General features: G+C 41.4%; 1 protein-coding gene across 3 annotated transcripts in view; it reads left to right on the forward strand.

Moving 5' to 3' along the window:
• The first annotated feature begins 401 nt into the window (after nucleotides 1-401).
• Dhdds (dehydrodolichyl diphosphate synthase subunit) overlaps nucleotides 402-21,268 on the forward strand; it is a 30,175-nt gene continuing 9,308 nt past the window's right edge. For 2 of the 3 annotated variants that reach the window (XM_003471304.5, XM_013154012.3), the window contains exons 1-8: nucleotides 402-594; nucleotides 992-1,107; nucleotides 3,354-3,470; nucleotides 7,669-7,811; nucleotides 12,121-12,237; nucleotides 13,166-13,267; nucleotides 17,491-17,605; nucleotides 20,291-20,398. In XM_003471304.5, coding sequence (XP_003471352.1) covers nucleotides 1,045-1,107; nucleotides 3,354-3,470; nucleotides 7,669-7,811; nucleotides 12,121-12,237; nucleotides 13,166-13,267; nucleotides 17,491-17,605; nucleotides 20,291-20,398 — 765 coding nt within the window. In that variant the 5' untranslated portion in view covers nucleotides 402-594; nucleotides 992-1,044. The other variant, XM_005004270.4, reaches the window with a different exon arrangement.

Raw genomic sequence — 21,268 nt, forward strand, 5'->3', positions numbered from 1 at the left:
TATGTCAAAATAAAACAAAAGAAAGGCTAAATCCTAAAAGGATACCTAACGAAACCTAGCTCTACGGCGCCTTCCAGCGTAAAACCTGACTGGTTAACACCTTACCCCATTTCTCTAAGTAATGTCAGCGGCCGAGAAACCACTCAACTTCTAACCGTACTTCGAGAAGGCTTCCTCCTCTCCCTACTGCGCTCCAACTGGCCCTCCTTTCCCAGTAGCCCGCACAAAGTCCGGAACGCGCACATCCGCTCCCACTAGGTCACATGATCTGGGCTTTCCCGGAGCCACGCCCACACCTTGCGGGAGCGCGCGCCAAGAGGCCGGGAACGCTCCAGTCGCTTCCCCAACCTCACCCGCAGGCGCAGGGTGGGGCTCCGCCCACTGGGTGACGGAAGGGGCGAGGTCCAGCCCCCAGAGATGACGTATTTTCCCAGCGCCACGTCGTACGGAAGTGTAGAGGCTCAGCAGCAGTTGAAATACGCCGGGCAGATCCTCCCAGGTGCTAGATCCCAGCAGATGAGAGAGGTGACAGAGAGAGGAAGAAACTGTGGGAGAGATAAAAGTAAAACTAACAATAATTAGGAGACCAATAAGGTATGAGGACACGGTTGCAACAGCTGAAGGGGTTAGTGACTGGGAATGCAGAATGTGAAGTGGCTGGTGGGGGGAAAGATTGAGAGGGAAGGTGCGGGAAATGCTCAAGAAGTAGGCACTGTGATGTGGCAGGAAGCAGACTTAGATGTTAAGTTAGTTCAGATCAGGAAAGAAAAAAGTGAAATCAAATTCCACTAAGAACGAAACAAAGACTTTTTGTCCCAAAGGTACGTTTGGCTTGTACATCTCTGGGTGGTAAAAGATTAGCGGTTTCGACCAGTATCTTTGGATTCTATTCTATTTTCCACAGTCCACGCGAATCTCTAGGAGTCAGGTGTAGTCTAGGATCTTTTTGGAAACACTGGTGATTTGTTATTTTCTGCTTTCTTTTCCAAAGTTATATCTGGCTGGTAGCTTGTTCTGCGGTGATTTTCTGACGGGATAAGAATTATGTCATGGATCAAGGAAGGAGAGCTATCACTTTGGGAGCGGTTCTGTGCCAACATCCTAAAGGTGAGTACCAGTTGTCCTTTTGATCAGCTGGGTAATTTTTATCAAAACCTGTTATTAAAGTTGAGCAATTAGTGATTTTAAGTGGAATTTAGCAAGGGAGCTAACCCTTAGAATTGTAAGGTAACTTTCATGTCTACATTTCTGGTAATTGTTCCATCTGACATTTTCAAGCAGCTCAGGGTCTCCTGATGAGCGAAATTGGGCAATATAGACTGTTAAGGCTTCCTTTTAGAGTACTGAAGTTTGTTTCCTTGGAACTTTGACCCACTGTTTCTAGTACTGTCCTCTGGGTGGTTTTGTTTGTTTGTTTGTTTAGACAGGGTCTCTGTAGTTCAGGCTGACCTTTAACTCCCTTTTACCCCAGGCTGGCCTCAAACTCCCAGCCATCCTCCTGTGTCTGCCTCCCGAGTGCTGGGCTTATTGGTAGGTGCTGCCAGTTGCCCTTCTGGGCAACTGGGTTTAAATAAAATAATCTTTATTTCAGGTGGTAGTACAACATACTGGTTAGCAGTTTGGGCCTTGGAGGCAGCCAAGCATGAGTGAAGCTCTATTATTTACTATCTGTCTGACTAAAATGTAGAGTTAGCAGGAAGATGAATTTAAACATACATGTAAACTATGAATGGAGAACAGAGTTTAAAACAGCATTTTTGGAAGAAAGATTGTACCTAGGGCCTCATGATGCTAGGCAAGTGCTCTACCTCTGCTTTGCTTTTGCAAAGGCTATCTGTGGGAGACAAAAATAAAAAATGTTAAAGAAGCATTGGGGAAACACTCAATGATTAACCCCTCCAAGTGAGGCAGGATATACTAAAGACTCAAGTTTTGCAGTGGTAGGCAACACAGAACTGCTCTGTGCCAAATAAGGAATTTTGTCTGTCTCAGAAAATACCTTCTTTTTTATTTTGAAATGGCTTCTGACATTGAATTTTTGTTTGTTTATTTTTTAAAGTTTCCCAAGATAGCTTTCAACTCTGGGGTTTGAATGATCTTCCTATTTCAGCATCCCAAGTAGCTGATACTACAGATGTGTGCCACTGTGCCTCTCAATTTTTATAAAAATCCTGATATTTGGTTTCTTGGACCATTAGAAAATTAGAATAGTATTGTGTCCCAGCTCCTGTGTGGCAGTGGTTGGCTAGAGTTAGGGAGTGAATGCCTTTTTTTTGGAGGGGGTGCCATCTGTCTAACTCTTGGCTCAAACAATCCTGCTCAGATGCCTACGCAGCTGGGACTACAGGCATATGCCACTTTTCTGGCTTGGTGCCTCTTTCATGTGGAAGATGCCCTCCTCATTTGATTCCTCTGCCAATCAATGTTCTTCCTTTTTTATCTTTCTGAGAATCTCAGGAAACCAAGATGGTAGCAAAGAGCATACTGGTGCTGGGTGTGTTGGTGTGTGTGTCATCCCAGCACTCTGAAGATTTGAGGCCAGCTTGTACTACACAGTACAGTTCAAGGCCAGCCTGAACTTCATAGTGAGATCCTTCGCAAAAAACCAAGAAGAAAAAGAGCATATTGTTGAAAGATGAGCTCAGGCTGGGGATGGTGGAGCATGCCTGTATTACCAGCATTTAGGAGGATGAGGCAGAGAGATCACAAGTTCAGGGCCAAATAGAGCTACATAGTGAGTTCAAGGCCAGTTTGTATTACATAGTGAGACCCTGTCTCAAAAGAGAAAAAGAAAGAGAGATGAACTCAGGACAGACAGACCTCAGTTTGAATCCCTGTTCTTTTCTTACAGTGCTGTGTGTAACAGTAAGTCACTTGAGCTCTCTAAGGCATAATTTTTTTTAACATATAAATGAAGATAATACTATTTACATTATAGAGTTGTATGATAAGGTGAAATATAAAAAGCCCACCATAGTATTTGGCATGTAGTAGGGCTCAGTGAACATAAATAATAAAATTCTTGCTGGGTGTTGGTGGCATACACCTGTAATCACAGCACCGAGAGGCTGAAGCAGGAGGATCCCTTTGAGTTTGAGACTAGCCTAGGTACATAGAGAGTACAAAACTAGCCTGAACTACATAGTGATACCCTGTCTCAAAGTAAATAATAAATAAATAAATAAATAAAGTCTTTAATGCTGTTGTATGGAGCCAAAAGTATAAAATATCTAATTCCTTTCCTCAGGGTTTTTATCCTATAACTGAAATCCATCAGTTTGGTTTGTAGCACCTGCTGTCTCTCATCCCTGAAGAGTATGAATTGGCTGATTATTTATCTTTTTATTTCACAGGCAGGCCCAATGCCCAAACACATTGCGTTCATAATGGATGGGAACCGACGCTATGCCAAAAAGTGCCAGGTGGAGCGGCAGGAGGGCCACTCGCAGGGCTTCAACAAGCTGGCTGAGGTGGGTTTGAGGTGGCTCAGGAGGTGGCAGAATCTGTGAAGAATTGAATTACGGCTAGAAAATGAAGCTCTGAATTTGCTGTGGTTTAAATTATTTGTTTGGTACTGGGAAACAAACTCAGGACCTTGTGCTTGCCAGGCACTATGCTGCTAAACTATATCCCTGACCTGAAAAAGTTTCTCAATTTTTTTTTTTTTTTTTTTGGTACCAGGGATTGAACTCATGACCTTGCACTTGCCAGGCAGGCTCTTATGCCACTGAGCTAAATCCCCAGCCCAAGTTTCTCAGTTTTATTACTTGTTTGCTCAGTATTGATCTCATATTGATGTTAATAAAAATAAAATTGTCCAGTGAATTGTCACAAAATACTAAAATAACAAAATTGCTGCCTCTTGCCAGCACTCGGGAGACTGAGGCAGGAAGATCATTGCAAGTTTGAGACCAACCTGGTCTATAAAATGAACTCAAGCCTGACCTAGCCTGACCTGCATAGTGAGACCCTGTCTCAAAAAGACAAAAAAAACAACCAAACAAATCAAACAACCAACCAAACAACCAAAAAATCAAAACCAAAATTGCTACCTCCTATTACCATAATAAATTATTAGTTTTTATTGTTCTATACCTCCTTCATTGCATATAGTATGTCCTATATGACAGTATTTATAGAATTGTCTCTATAGTTCAAATAATTTTATTTGACATTTTGGCAGCTATTTTTCTAAGTTGATCTATATCCTTTTTAACTATAAATTTTATCATGGTATCTGATATGATGTTCAGTAGCTCAACTGTTACGGGACATTATCAATAGATGTTGTAAATAGTGCTGATTTAAAAAAATTTGTGCTAGCTGGGTGTGGTGGTATAGGCCTCTAATCCCAGGACTCAAGAGGCTGAGGCAGGAGGATTGTTGCAAGTTTGAGACTAGCCTGGGCTACAAAGTGAGCTCAAGACCAACCTGAAACTGTAGTGAGACCCTGTCTCAAAAAGACAAAAACAAAAACCACATAGTGCAGATTTAAGATAATTTTTTTTTAGTAGTATATGTTTTTAGTAGAATAAATTTTTAGAAGTGCCATTTCTGGAGCACAGGTTGGGTGTTTACTCTTCCTACTTTGCCAGGGCTGAGGAGTTTCTCAGGATGCCATCTAGTGCTAAACTAGGGAAAGTCCCAGGCCAGCTGGGACATTAGTCTTCATAAAGGTCATGAACATTTGTTGATTTCAGTGCATATTGCATATTAGAAAATACTACATTTAACAATGAGAATGGAATATGACTGTCTTGGTGACACTTTTATTTTTCTGGTACTGGGATTGAACCCAGAGCATTGAACTATATCCCAGGTATTTGTTTGTTTGTTTGTTTGTTTATGGACAAGGTCTTGCTAAATCACTTAAACTGCCCAGGGTGGGTTTGAGTTTGTGATCTTCCCCGAATGCTGAGATTATAGGCTTGCAGCATGACATTAGTTTAAACTAACTTTTCTTTTGGTGCTGGAGATTGAGTCCAGGTCTTCATATGTGCTAAGTGCTCATTGTACTAAGAGCTATACCCCTAGCCCTTTATGAGAATAATTTTTAAGAAGAATGGAAATAGGGGCTGGAGATTTAGCTCAGTGGCATAAGCACCTGCCTTGCAAGCAGACAGTCGTGAGTTCGATCCCTGGTACCGATTAAAAAAAAAAGACCTGAGAAGAATGGAAATAAAGTCCTTAAGCACAAGAACATGCCATGATTACATGGCAGTAATATTTTTTTGCCGTAAGCAATTGGCAGACCACTTCTCTCTCGCACACTGTAGAAATCTTTAGGTTTATTAACCTCTGATTCTCTTTTGTAATTAAGAGGCAGTTTTGCCTAGAGTTTGGAAGCTTAACCTCAGAATTCATTAGTATAGACAAAGTGCTTTTTGGTGTGGTTTTTTTTTTGTTTTTTTTGTCTTTTTCATTTTTATCGGTACTGGGGATTGAACTCACGACCGCCTGCTTGCAAGGCAGGTACTTATGCCGCTGAGCTAAATCCCCAGCCCTTTTGGTGTGTTTTTGAGACAAGATTTTACTATGCAGTTTAGGCTGGCCTTGAACTCACTAAGCTGACTCCAATTTGCATTGATCCTCCTGCTTCAGCCTTCTGAGTGCTGGCATTAACAAGCATGTGCCACCATGCCTGGCTTGGACATAGTTATTAACCTCCTGTAAAGAAAAATAAAAAATGGACTCCTTACCACTTTTGCCCTGCCACTTCCTGGCTTTGTGCCTGTAGTAATATATGCCAATTCCTTTTGCCTCAGTTTCTTCATCTAATACAGTGTTGGCAACCTGTATTTTAAGAGATTAATGTAAAGATTAAGCAAGATGGCAGGATGAAAAGCATTTGGTATAGAGCTTGACATAAACAAAGTGCTCAAAAAAATTAAACTTTTGTTAGTAGCAGCGGGTTCTGACCCAGATGTGCTATTCAGAGAAGCTGCCTTACAAGGGCTGTAGAATGTGAGCTTACGCCAAGCATGGTGACACATACCTGTAATTACAGTACTCTGAGAGGTTGGGGCAGGAGAATCACAAGTTTGAGGCCAGGCTACACTGCAAGGGGAATTTAGGGCAAGCCTGGACTATATAGTGAGATGGTGTCTCAAATAGCCACACTCCCCTCCGAAAAAGCCAGTCTGTTCTATGTGTCAAGTTCTTACTGGTATTTTCCTAAGATATTAGTGGATTTGTTTCCATGCATATCTGTCTATTAAGGAATTAGAGCAGTAGCTATGAAGTTTCAGGATTTTTGTTCCACTCAAATGTCTTTTGGCCTCTGCCTTTAATCTTCAGCTCCTTAATATTGTTATTCTAGCTGGGCATGGTGGCTCATTCCTGTAATCCCAGCACTCGGGAGGCAGAGGCAGGAGGATCATTGCAAGTTCGAGACCAGCCTGGGCTACAAAGTGAGCTCAAGGCCTGCCAGAACTGCATAGAGACCCTGTCTCGAAGACAAAAAAAAAAAAAAAAATTGTTATTCTAAGATGAAGCTTCTTTGCCTAATGTTAGTGGTACTGGATTAGAACAACCCCCAAAGAACTGAGTATGAATTTCTTTTTTTTTTTTTTCCTCAGACGGAGTTAGGGATCAAACCCAAGGCCTTGCACATGATAGATAAGCCCTTTATCACTGAACAACATGCCCAGCCCAATTTTAAGTTGAAGTGTGACCTATTTCATACAGTGAAACGTAGATTTGGGGTTTGGACAGTTGCATTCGTGTGTCTAACCTATACCCATGTCGAGATACTGAACCGTTCTCCAGCAGGTTCCTTTGTGCCCCTTCACATGCAATCCCTGTTCTGCCTCCTCCCCTCACCATGTAACCATTGTCCTGATTCCTGTAACTGTAGATTTGTTTTTCCTGTTCTAGAACTTCATATAGTGAAATCATATAGTAGAGTTACAGACTTTTGGCATGATTCTTCAACTCTCAGAGCCAGTTTTATTGTCTGTAAAGTAGACATGGAACTATAATGCTACTTTTAAGTGGCTGAAAAAATCAAGTGAAGTAATGTATTTGAAAAAGCTTTACTGATTATAAATGCTACATGGCCATCCAGTTGTTGCTTATTTTTGTCACCCTTGAAGCTGGGTGTAGTGGCACATACTTCTAATCCCAGCAGACAGGACACTTGAAGCAGGAAGATCAGGAGTTGGAGGCCAGCCTGGGTTACATAGTGAGTTTATGGCTTGCCTGAACTACCCAGTGAGACCCTGTCTCAAAAACCAAACAAAAATTTGGCTACCAGACTAATGCAGTTATGCTTTAGTAATATCTTATATTTTTATATTGTTTATTAGCCACTTGGTGAGAGATGGATTGCAATAAGGAGACTTAAGCCCTAGGAGGTTAAATGATTTACCTACTGTTCCATAGCAAGTCCATGATGGGATAAGGTACTGGAACCTGTGTTTACATTCTTAGTGAAGAGTTGTTTCCCGTGAGCCACAATGTAATCGGTATAGTGGCATTCACTAAAATCACAGTTTTTAGTTTCTGCCTATTTAATTATTCTGATATAAGCACTGATGTGATCCTTGCTTCTCCCAAGTTTGGGTAGGAGAAAAGTCAGTCTTCCACCTCCAACTCTGAATAGGGTAAAAGAATCTTATTTCCTTCCCACTGTCCTTGTACCCAGCTATTCGCCTTCTCCCCTCTCAGACTCTGCGCTGGTGTTTGAACCTGGGCATCCTCGAGGTGACAGTCTACGCATTCAGCATTGAGAACTTCAAACGTTCCAAGAACGAGGTTGACGGGATACTGGATCTGGCTCGAGAGAAATTTAGCTACTTGATGAAGGAACAGTAAGATGCTGTCCCAGGAGAAAATGTTCTTCCACCACCTCCAGCAATTCTCTGGCCCTCACAGCTCTGTTATCTGGGGCTTATTTGAAACATTCTAAATCCTTTTATGTTAGAACTCTTTGGCAAGTATAAGAAATGCAAATCATTCATTCTTTGTTTTCTTTATCCCTTTCCTTTTCCTCTCTCCCTGTCTCCTCTTCTTTTCCTCTCCTTTCCCATTCCCCTACCTCCCATGCAGGGATTGAGTCCTAGGTCTCATGCTAGACAAGCTGTATACCACTGTGCTACGTCAACAGCCCTTTGTTTCCCTTTTTTTTTTTCTTTTTTTTTTTGTACGGGGGATTGAACTCACCACCTTGCACTTGCCAGGCAGGTACTGACACCGCTGAGCTAAATCCCTGGTGCTCCTTTAATTTTGAAAGAGGTTCTTGCTGACTTGCACAGGCTGGCCTCAGACTGAGTCCTCCTGCCTCGACCTGAGTAGTTGGGATTGCAGTTCTGTGCCACCACACCTGACTGACTTCTGTTTTTGTTTTGTGGTTTTTGTGTGTGTGTGTTTGTGGGAGGTACACATATTTGAGAATAGTGAGGTATTTCACAGAATTTAAGTATAGCTATCCTCAAACAAAAATAAAGTCAGGTATTAATCTGAGTCTCTTTATACATTTATTTCCTTCTATGTCTGCAGAGCAACTTTCAGAGAGACAATCCAGAGCAAACTAAATCTCTTAATTGGCCCACCTCTGTTCAGATTTCTACCCCAGAACCAATAAACTGTGGCCAGAGAAGTAGAAGCAAAGAGGGAGAAGTCATTTTCTGTTGTACAGAGATTTACTGTGCAATTACTATGCTCCTTCTGCAGTCTTGGGTAGGATGGAATGATACGTAAGAGACTCTGGGGAGGTATCAGTATCTTCCTTAGCTATAGTGTCAGCTATTGCTGTTGTTGAATATAGGCTTAACAAGCTGGGCGTGGTGGCTCATGCCTGTAATCCCAGCACTCGGGAGACTGAGGTAGGAGGATTGTTGCAAGTTTGAGACCAGCCTGGGCTATAAAGTGAGCTCAAGGCCAGCCTGCACTCTACATAGAGTGACGCTGTCTCAAAAAGACAAAAAAAAAAAAAAAAAAAAGGCTTAACGTAGGGAGCAAAGCCAGAAATGGGCAAAAGGGAATACTGATATCATTTGCCTCAAATTGTGGAGCCTTCTGTCAGAGTTACAAGTGTTAACTACCCAGCTCTTACTACAGCAGGACTAGCAAGATGACAGAACAGAGCCTAGAGTTCCACCAGAGAATGGTCTAAAAGGATACTCTGGGAAGCTGGTTCTGTCATTGCTGACCTTTTATGGGTCAGGACAGTAGGGAGGGTGGCAAGACTCCTCTATTCATAAGAGGCTAAGATTCTGAGCCACATATATTGCTCTCTGGTTCCTAGCAAAGCCCTGTGAGGCAGAGTTCATCCCAGGCAATGCACTAGAGATGTGAGGAATACTTTCAAGTGTTCAGATTCTTACCTTTTTATTTTATTTTTTGTCCTTTTGAGATAAGGGGTTCAGGCTAATCTTGGGCTCACTTTGTAGCTCAGGCTGGTCTCGACCTTGCAGTGATCCTCCTGCCTCAGCCTCCCAAGTGATGGGATTACAGGAATACAACAACACACCCAGCTTGAAAATTCTTACCTTCTTAAAGTGCACATTAATAAAAAAAAAATTTGTCATTATAGGTAATCTAAGAAAAATAGGGCCAGGGATTTAGCTCCGCAGCATAAGCACTTGCCTGGCAAGCACGAGGTCACGAGTTCAATCTCTGATACCAAAAAATAAAAGTGTACATTAGTCTTTTTGCCAGGCCTTTAGCTAAAGATATATTCTCATTTAGTAGTCATGTTATCTCATGAGAAACAGATATTAGCCCAAAATTAGGGAAGAAGAAAGTAAAAGCCAGAGAAGTTAAGGCATATTTTTTAGCTCACACAGTAATCAAAAGGGCAGAGCCACAGTGTCCACTGGGTCTTTCTGGCTCCAGAGCTGACGGCTTGTCTGCTACACTATGCACCTGGAGACAGGAAGCAAAAATTCCTCTAGGATCAAGATGTTTGGCAATAGAGATGCTACTGAGATTAGTTAGCAGTAGAGAAAATGATCTTGTCATGAAGTCCTGGCCAGAGCAAGAAGAAACCTCAGAGGTGCTTTTCTGACAGTATACCACAGAACTTCAGAGTTCTAGAGTGGACCACCCCAAACCTCACCAGCACTGGATATAAGATGCTTATTTGTTTTTACCTATTTTATGTATTAAGTTCGTGTATAGAACTGATTTAAAGAAAGAGTTTGTTAGTAAGAAGCTTGAAAATTCACTGGCCTACTTCAGTTCTTCTGCTGGGAAATTAAACACTAATGAAGAGAAGCAAAGGGCCTGCCTGAGGTCACAGCAAGCTTTGCTAGAGCCAGTTTGGGAACCCAGGTCCCCTGATCTTCCAGGCTTTAGCACCTCCCTGTCTACAGACCTCACTTAAGTACTCATCTGCATGCTCACATATTCTCACCTGACAGATGCCCATGAGGATAGTATGGCAGGGCTCATTGTCACCCTTTATTTACAGATTTGGAGGGTGGAATGGGCAGGTAGAGACTGACCTCAGGTCAAGCGTTTATGCAATGTCCACAAGTGAGGTACTAAGTCTTGAATCTAGAGTCCATTGCCTCCATTTCCCATGGAAATTGAACCCATGGCTTACATCACCTTTTTAATTTTTATTTTGTGAAGGGGTTCATGTTGCCAGGTAGTACTCAAACTTGTGATCTTCCTGCCTCAGCTTTCTGGAGTGCTGAGATTACAGGTGTGCCCTTCTTACTCAGATTTTTCCTTGGTTTAACTGTGTTTGTACACTACAGCTCCAGTGGGTTCTCAAACCTTAAATCTTCCTTCACAGCCTCTGAGCAAATGGGGTTAAGGTTATATAAAATAAAAAGATTGTGCATGTGACCTTCAGTTCTGGATGAGAGTCTTTTGGAACATACCAGAGACTATCCCATACCACATTAAATTACCACTTCCCAAACATGAAGCCTTCAGTTTCTACATAGTACTACGCACCATCCTCAGGTGAGAGAAGCTGAGTAGCAATACAGTGAATTATTCTCACTGTGTGAAGATTAGAAGTTAATTGTATGGAAGTGCTATAATGTTGTGGTTAAGAAGGCAGGTTATGTGGCCAGATTCCCCAGTTATCCATTTACCAGCGCCTCAACAGATCACCTGATTTCTCTGTGCTTTGGTGTCCTTACGTGTTAAAATAATTACAGAATGTACCTCCAGAGATTTGCCTAAGGATGGAATGTGTTAGTACATGTAAAGCACTTAGACTACTGTTTGGCACCTAGCAACAATGTTAGCTGTTACTATTTTTGCTATTTTTTGAGACAGGGTCTTAGGTTGGCCTTTGCCTTGAATTTACTATGTAACTCAAGTTGACCTCAAGCTCTTGGTGATCATCTTGGCTCAACCTCCCAAGTGCTGGATTACAATTGTGTACCACCATGAGTGGCTGTCAGCTGTTATGGAGCATAACAAAAATAATCAATAATGTAACTTCTGCCTTTGAGCAGTCTATTTTCTTGTCAAAAAGGCATAGACATACCAAAGAATTTGTACAGTGCAACCCAGCAGCAAGAATACCTGTGGTGGTATAATACGTACTTAAGGGCTTAGGTTTTCTGTTTTCTTTTTGTTGTTTGTTTGTTTGTTTTGATTTTTGAGATGGGGTCTCCCCAGGCTAGCTTCAAACTCATGGAAATCCTGCTGCCTCAGCCTCTCAAGTGCTGGGATTATGTGCACCATCACAGCCTGCAAGAGTTTACATTTTTCAAGGCAGACAGAAGTGAGGTTCAATCCAGCATAAGATGACAGTGTGATCTTAGACTGTTCCTATCTGACTGTCCTGTCTTGTCCTGTCTGAGCTCAATGTTATAGTAAAGTCCTTTTAGAGCTGTGAAGGGGAACAGAGAAATAACATGCATAATACAGCGCCAGACACAGGGATGCACTCGGAAACAGGTGATAGTTTTTTTTTTTTTGTCTTTTTGTCTTTTTCATTTTTATCGGTACCGGGGATTGTTGATTGATTTTTTTTTTTTTTTTTTTTTGGTCTTTTTCGTTTTTGTCGGTACCAGGGATCGAACTCACAACTGCCTGCTTGCAAGGCAGGCGCTTATGCCGCTGAACTAAATCCCCAGCCCCGGTGATTGGTTATTATAGGGACACCTTTCTCCAGCTGTGTCCCAATACTACCTTCATTTTCCTTACCAGGGAGAAGCTGCAGAAGTATGGAGTGTGCATCCGGGTCCTGGGAGATCTACATTTATTGCCCTTGGACCTGCAGGAATTAATTGCACAAGCTGTACGGGCCACCAAGAACTACAACAAGTAAGTTCCCAGATTCCCCTCTATCAATCTTTGACTCCTTAATAGTTTTAGCGAGCCATTCTGAACTTCCCTTGGTCTGCATTTTGTGTAATGGGCAATAAAGGAGTTGTTTGGGATGCTTGCAGAATTCCTTTTTTGCAGGGCAGACTGGAGCTCTTACTGCAGTACCATGTTATATCAAATAATAGACACAATTTCTTGTCAAACATGGTGGTACACACCTGTAATCTCCACACTAGGCAGAGGCTGGAAGATCACCATAAATTGGAGGCTAGCCCGGAATATATAGTGAGTTCAAGGCAGCCTGAACTATATAGTGAGACCCTGTCTCACAAAACCAAACCAAACAGAAATATAGCACACTTTCTCATCCTTTACCCACCCCATCCCAAAGTTGTATACACATACACACACACTGTTTTTTAACTTGACAAGGATTTAGGTGAAAATGCCATAGCCATCTTGTTTTGAAAATGGATCTCCTGAGAAATTATTTTTCTATACCACTCCTTTAACCCATGGACAGGATGACCTTTGAAGATGACACACATACAGAAAGGAATGGAATTCAGTAATCCAAGTGTGTGGTGTTAAAACATAATATGTACTCGACATTGCATTTGTTCTGTGTCAGGTCTCCTTTGTGTGTGCTGGCTTCACGGTGGACTCACACCCTCTGTGAGCTAGCTGGTTGACAGTAGAAGGAGGACAATAAAGACTGCTTGGTACAGTATTTATCTTATTAATGGCATATTTCTTCCCAAAAGTCTTAGAAATAACCAAAAATTTATAATCTCATCTTCTGGAAGTATAAAAAGTTAACATTTGGTGTGTGTGTCCTTCCAGGAAGAGGCTTCTGTGTTATCAGGGACTCCAGTGCTCAGTCCCTATGCCTGTTTGATAAACTATTCTGTTCTCCTCTCTGCAGGTGTTTCCTGAATGTTTGCTTTGCATACACGTCCCGCCATGAGATCACGAATGCTGTGAGAGAAATGGCCTGGGGAGTGGAGCAAGGCTTGCTGGAGCCCAGGTATCCTGGGTTGTTTCTTGTGGCGATTGATAGGGAGAAGAGGAATACAACAAACCGTAACACTTCCACCTTGTGCCAAATTCAAAGATGATTTTTTTCAGGAGTGCATGGACAGGATGTTGTTGCGGAGATACTTTTAGATATATCATGTTACATTTCATAAAAGATTAAGGTATTTTTCAAAAAAAAATACATATATATATAAAAAGGGGCTGGGGATTTAGCTCAGCCGCATAAGCGCCTGAGCAAGCAGGCGCTTGCTTGCAAGCAGGCAGTCGTGAGTTCGATCCCTGGTACCGATAAAAAGGAAAAAGACCCCCAAAAAATTAATAATAATAATAAGATTAAGGTATTTTTCAAAAAAGAAAAATTTTAATCATTACCAACAAAGTGGAATCCTAATAATTAGAGCTAGGAGGTAATTTATAAGTCATCTATCCATTTGTCCTTTTTATTATTACTAGTAAATCTTTAATCTTTAGTAATAATATTAGTAAACTAATAATAGCAATAGTAAAATAATACTAGCAGAAAATAACCTAGGTGATGTGTTACATTCTGGATTTTTTTTGTTGGTTTTTTTTTTTTTTTTTTTTTTTTTTTTTTTTGGTATCAGGGATCGAACTCATGATCTCACGCTTACCAAGCAGGCACTTATGCCACTGAGCTAAATCCCCAGCCCTACATTCTGTATTTTATTAATTCATTATTGTCACATGTGAGAGACTGAAGTCCTGAAATCTTGTGACCCAGGGACAGAAGGACAGACGGATGGACTGACTTTCTTTCTTTTTTGTGGTGCTGGTAATCAAACCTAGGGCCTCATGCATATAAGGCAAGAGCTCTACTACAGAGCCGCATCCCCACTTCTCTGATTCACTCTTGAATTTAATTCATTTGCCTGAAAACTAGGTTAAAGAAAACCAAGAAATTAGGGCTGAGAACACAGCACTGCAGAAAAAAGCAAGAAATTGTTAGGTGAAAATGGAAAAGTAAGAAGATAATTTTAAAGACTGTTTTATGAATGTCCCCAACAGCTGAGTGATATTTCTGTGCCATTTGGTTCATCCAGTCAATCATACTTTTCCACAATTTTTTTTTTTTTTTTTTTTGGTACTGAGGATCGAACTCATGACCTTGCACTTGCCAGGCAGGCGTTTATGCCACTGAGCTAAATCCCTGGCCTCAACAAATAATTTTAAGTACCATCTATTGGTAGGCACATTCTTGTCCATGGGACATACAGTGGTGAAAATAAGAGTGTATATTTTCTACCTCATGAAGTTCTGGTAGAAGAAACATGCTGAAATTATACAAATAGCATAAACCATGCATGTAATTCCAGCACTTGGAAAGCTTAGGTAGGAGGATTGAAAGTTTAAGGCCAACACGGACAATTTAACTTGTCTCAGAATAAAAAAATAAAAGGGCTGGAAGACACACCCTAGAGATAGAGTGCGTATCTAGTATGTGCAAGGTCCTGGATTCAATCCTTAGCACCATTAAAAGAAAAAAGCCCACAAAACTATAATGTTGATAAGTACTTCAAAGACAATGTGTGCATAGTACAATAAGAGAAAGGGACCTGTAGGAAAGACTCCCCCAACCCCAGGAATTGGTAAATACAGTCATCTAAGAAGGAAGAATAAGCAGGAATTAGAAAATATGGCTGGAATATGAGGACCTCATTGGTTAGAGAAAAACTGTTAAATAGTTCAAGTAGAATAAGTGGAAGAGAGCCTGAATTGTAATGGTACAGCAGTGGATAAAGCAGACAGCTTCAAGGGCTGTGAAGCAGGTGAAATCAGGAAGGCTCAGTGCACTCACCAGGGGAAAGGATGTGTTGAAAGTGACTCCAGAGTTTTTAGCAGTGCTCTGCACTATGGTGCTCTTCACTGCGCTTGGGATCCCCTTTAAGGAACAGAACCAGAACTCAGGTTGTAGGTCTCTTGCACATGTTGAGCAGAGATGTCAGGTCATCAGTTCAAGAGAAGATGGTGTTTTGCAAGGAAGACATGAGGACACTAAGGAAAGTTCCCTGAGAGAAGAGGGGGCCTGAGATGGAGTTTGAGAAATTGTCTTTACTGGCTGAGTAGAGTGAAGTAATCCTTACAGGAAAAAAAGACAGTGAACAACCAGAAAGGTAGAAGACCCGGGAGCCAGTGTTACAGAGTCTAGGAAAAGATGGAGTTTGGTGCAAGTGAGGGAGGGACACAGACATGGTAGCAGTGGTGTCACATGCTATAAACAGATCTGTTAAACTGCCTGAAAATTAAATGTGGGGGGGAAATTTAGGTTACCAATAAAGAGTAGGAGTGTGGACAGTCAGGAGGGTGAGGTAGAGTGGGGAGCATGTAAGTAAATGCAAGTTACTGATATTTTCTAATTTTTAGCTTGGGAATGATTTCATAGTCGTTCATTATATTGTGGTTTATAATATGTTTTAAATAATCTTTTACATGTTTAATCTATTAAAAATAAAAAAGGGTATGTGTTTATAGTAGTAAGCATAAGCAAGCTCTTTACCGAGCAGATTTAAGATGCATTCATGTCTAGGACTAGAACTCTGGTCTCAGTGCCTAACCCAGCAATCTTTACTCTCACACCACACTGTAGTGTCCACTGATCTTACCTCCTACTTCTTGTCCAGCAATTTTTCCTCATCCTTTTTCTCTGCCTTCCTTCATTTAATAACTTGCCTTTGTGGGGTTATCATGCAGACAGTGTGTGGGCTGGGCAAGATTACCAGGGTCAGGAGGCTGATGTCTCAGCCTACCAGCACCTGCAGCTTGATGTGCAGCTCAGGATGGCTCCTGAGCCTGAGGCAGTGTTCTGTACATTATTCAAATTTAGACAAATCTGCATTTATATCAGAAAGTCAGAGAGTTACTACAGTTAGGCTGTACTTAGTAGCTGGACTTTCCTATTGTCTCATTACCACCATTTGGCTCCTCCTTTTGGTTTCTGCCAGGGCATGTTTTTTTCCTTCCACATTAATAAATTGTTTTGTGAGATTGGAATTTTAAGAATGAATAAGATTGAGCCTGAAGGATAGTTAATAAACTTTCTTCCACTGCATTACATTGAACACCTCACTTGACAGGTCTCCTACAGATCTCTGTCTACCTTGTAAAACAGTAGCAACAATAAAAACAGTGACTGCCAACATTTATTGACTATTTAGGTAGTCATTTACTAAGTATTCCATGTACATTTAATCCGTAGACCTTTTACAGTACTGTTAACACCCTTTTTATCTCCATTTTAAAGATCAGAATACTTGGGGCTGGGGATTTAGCTCAGCAGCATAAGCACCTGCCTTGTAAGCAGGCGAGTGAGTTTGATCCCCGGTACCGATAAAAAGGAAAAAAAAAAAAAAAAGAGATCAGAATACTGAGAAAGGGAAAGTAATTTGTCTAACTTCACATAGTTGGCAAACTTAGCACTTATCCTGTGTTCTCAGTCATTGTGGTACACTGAATGCAGCATAGGAAAGTTGCAATTAACAGAAGGGAATCATAACAATCAAAATTAATAACATATTTACTGGATCTAATGAGGTAGGCATTCGGCCCAAAGTTTATCATTTGTGGCCTCATTTAATGTGCATGTAAAGTAGGGATTACAGGTGTGTACTCCCGGGCCTGGGGCGGGGGGCTCTGGGATAAGGCTAACATGTTATAATGGTGTCTCTTGTTTTTGACATCAACTATATGACCTTGGCAAGTTTTTTTTTTTTTTTTTTTTTTTTATGTTATTATTTTCTTTGAGCCACCGTCTTTTTATCTATAAAATAAGATGGAAACGGGGCTGGGGATTTAGCTCAGCGGCATAAGTGCCTGCCTTGCAAGCAGGCAGTCATGAGTTCAATCCCTGGTACCAATAAAAACGAAAAAGACAAAAAAAAAAAGATGGAAACACCTTATGTAGTTGAGACATTTAAAATCACTCTTGGGACTAGGAATATAGCTTAGTGGTAGAGCAATTGCCTAGCATATGTGAGGTCCTGGGTTCAGTCCCCAGAACTGCAGAAAACCAAGAAATCAAATTCTGAAAAATCATTTGCAAATTTAATAAATGTTTATAGAGAGCTTTCTCTTTACCAAGTAGTACTAGTGAGTATATTTGATACTGTTCTGTTGAGATGCGTTATGCATGAGCGTTCCCCAAAGGAATAGTGCAGAAAGAGACATATGTTTCTCTTTGTCTCCTGCTTACTCCAGTGATGTCTCTGAGTGTCTGCTTGATAAGTGCCTCTATACCCACCACTCTCCTCATCCCGACATCTTGATACGAACTTCTGGAGAAGTGCGGCTGAGTGACTTCTTGCTCTGGCAGGTAGGTGGTTTCCAAACCCTATAGTGTTTGTTTTAAGACTGAAGACTGACTGTACCTACATAGTGGTTCATCTTCACTCTCAACCATGCTGGGACCAAAGAAACTTGGGACAGGGGCTAAAATCTGGAGATAACAGTTGATTTCCCTTCCTCATCTGACCTTGGCTTTACAGACCTATATGCTTCTTATTTTCTAAAGTACAAGACATCCAACTTAGAGAAAGAATAAAGGCTTTCCAAACATGGTGAAACCTTGTAAGCTGCCGATTGTCTTAGCACCGCAGAACTGAAACCTTCCTTTCAGTTACCTGCCTCTAATTCAGAAAAAGGACCACTATCCGTGTGTGGACCATGAGGGACCTAAAGTTTTTGTACACTTTCAGGGCTTTGCTCTTAGCTCAGTTACCCCAGTGTAGGTTGTCTTCATAAAGTTCATGTGCAATTAAGTTTGTTTTTGCTTAAAAATCTCTCCTCTGTTTTCCTGGTCCCTGGATAGTATGTGACAGGGGAAAGTCCTTGTATAAGAGGTTAGCCAGAAGGTGGGCATGGTGGTGCACACTTGTAAGTCTGTCACTCAGGAATCTGGGGCAGGAGGATCACCATGAGCTCAAAGCCAGCCTGGACTATCTAATGAAAACCTGTGTCAATAAAACAAAACACAGCCAGACGTGGTGGCTTACGCCTGGAATCCCAGCACTCTGGAGGCTGAGATGGAAGGATTATTGTGAATTCGAGACCAGCCTGGGCCACAAAGTGAGCTTGAGGGCAGCCTGAACTGCATGGCAAGACCCTGTCTCAAAAAAGACCAAAAAAAAAACAAAAAACATAGAAAAACAAAAAGAGATCTAGCTAGGAGTGGTGACACATACCTGTAATCCTAGCACTGTGGTTGGCTATGGCAAAGGGACTGCAAATCAAGCCCAACCTGGGCAGCTTAACGACTTAGTGAGACTCTGTCTCACAGTTAATGAAGAGCAGGGACTGTAGCTCATTGCAAACACCCTGGGTTCAGTTCCCATTGTCACTAAAAAGGAAGAGATTGGTACCAGACTTATCTTGGATGTCTAAGTTTTAATGGGCCACAGTCTCAAAAGTGAGCTAATAATTAGCTGCTGAAGATGCTTTCAGTTGTTGGCTACATTAAAGGAAGTATAATATGCACAAAGTGATTCTTTTTTTGGACAGGAGTTGTTTTTATTGTTGTTTTGAGACAGTCTTATTATGTAGTTCATGCTGTCCTTGAACTCAGTATAAGTGCAGGATGGTCTCAAATTTATGGTGATCCTCCTGTCTCAGCCTCCCAAGTGCTGGGATTACAGGCCTACGCCACTACACCTGTCTTCACCCAGTGGTTCTGTGACTCACTGTGCCACTCAGTCACATTTGGAAAGTTTAATTTGGACACTGAGTTTAAAGAGACCACATTGGTAAACAAGAGGACTTGCTTGAAGAGGCAACTTAGCAAGGAATCACATGTCTCAGAACAAAAGAACATGTGCTAATATTGTTAATATATGTTGTACTCTGAATACTATCAAGACAATATACAATGTATTAATTAATTATTATAACTCTCCCTAACCTGTTTTGAAACTTTTATTGTTATTTTTATCTTCATTTTTATTTTTTTTTCTCTTTAAAATGAAAAAAAGATTAATGATCTGGAAAAGCTTCTTTATTGTAGAAAAAAAATGTTGAGTTCCTCCCATGTACTATAAATATGGCAGTCAGAAGTGATGCCTCCAGAGAAAACAAACTGAACAAGTCACTACAACCTTAGGGACAGGTAATAGGCAGTTCTAATCTAGCCTTCAAATATTTGAAAGAACGTCACTTGAAGAAACAAACTTGCTCAGAGAAAATACATGGGACCTTGGTGGAAATTGTGGGAAGGTGATACTGGCTGAGCACAGTAAGCTCGCTGACAACGAAGGTTACCCTCCATGAGGCACTGAATTGCTTACCACTAACAGTATCAAACAGTGGCTTTCAGTAGTGTTCCAGGGGCTAAGGCTGTAACACAGTGGGAGAGCACTTGCCTAGCATGAACGAAGCCTTAGTTTGGCCACACTGCCCAAAAAAGCGTTCCTGTGATTATTATTCAAGTTCCCTCTGCTGTGTTCTACTTTGGGTACATTTAATCTTTATAGTATCCTAAAAACTGTTATCCAATCTACACTCAAGGAAACTAAGGTCCAAAGAGGTTATATAACTTATCCCAAGTCAAATAGATGGTAAATTATAGGGCCAGAATTCAGAACCAATAACTCTGGCTCCAAAATCCATTAATTTAACCACAGGGTCCTATCACTGCTACTTAAAAATTACTAGTAGCTACCATTTGTTCATTGCTACTTGTGTCTCTCAGATGACTTAGAAGGGTCAGAAGCTAGTAGCACAGTCCAGATGTTACTTCATAGTCCTAAAATTGGTTCTGCAAAAAATCCTGGTGGAAAAATGGTCTCTTTTCATTTTAGTCCAGATTTGCCACAGGCAGGTGATCAGACTGCCCCAGGTGACCCCTCTGCCATCAGTGAGGGAGTCAGGGCTGGCTGCAGAAGCAGCTGCATTACAGAATGCCTGTACTGTCTCATTTCTGGGATTCTTCCTGCTCCTCCATTGGAGAACTGATCAACATTGTGGCCCAGAAACATGTTACTAAACTATGTATCTCTATTTTTCCCAGACCTCTCATTCCTGCCTAGTGTTCCAACCTATTCTATGGCCAGAATACACATTTTGGAACCTCTGTGAGGCCATCCTGCAGTACCAGATGAACCACAGCATGCTTCAGGTAAGAACTTCCGGTCGGCTTGACTGAATAGTATAAAATAGGAGCTTTAGCATGGATACCTTGCTGTATACCAGGTGCTTCCTGGAAAGCATAGTAATGATGACCATGGTGACAATATTTACCACTTGCAAAGCATTTGCTGTATCAGGGATTGTGAACCTGTTACACACAGAATCTCATTCAGTGCTCCCAAGAACCCAGTGAATGGTGGATGTGGAGGTACTACATCACAGTACTAGAGAGGCTGAGGCAGGAGGATCACTGTGAGTTTGAGGCCAGCCTGAACTGCGTGGTGAGACATTGTCTCAAAAAAAACTACCCAGTGAGTAGGTCTTACTAGCCTTCTTGTGCAAATGAGTAAGTGAAAGAATGACCAAGTCAAGGACATAAAACCAGTAAGAGATGGTTGAGGAAGCTGGTGAAGGTAGGTAATCCCAGCCCTCTGGGAGGCAAAAGCCAAAGGACCACAAGTTCTAGCCTCACCTAAGCAATTTAATGACTTAGTAAAACCCTGTCTCAGAATTAAAAAATAAATAAAGCTGGGCAGGGTGGTGCCCGCCTATAATCCCTGTTCAGGAGGTTGAGGCAGGAGGATTGCTATGAGTTCAAAATCAGTCTGGGCTACATAAAGATGAGAGAGATGGGAGTCAGTGTAATCTTTAATCTCTGAAAGACTCAGGAAAAGCCTCAAAGACATTGTTTTTCTTCTTTTTCATTTTGTGAGACAGGGTCTCGCTATGTAGTTAAGGCTGGCTTGAACTCAGCCCTGGGTGATCCTCCTCTTTCAGGCTCCTGAGTGCTGGGACTACAGGTGTGCCCCACCCCACACCTGGCCTGTTCATTATTTCTTTTCTTTTTTTTTTTTTTTGT

Source organism: Cavia porcellus, unplaced genomic scaffold (assembly GCF_034190915.1).
Source record: "Cavia porcellus strain 051 isolate PalLab524CR breed Dunkin Hartley unplaced genomic scaffold, mCavPor4.1 scaffold_25, whole genome shotgun sequence".
Lineage (NCBI taxonomy): Eukaryota > Metazoa > Chordata > Mammalia > Rodentia > Caviidae > Cavia > Cavia porcellus.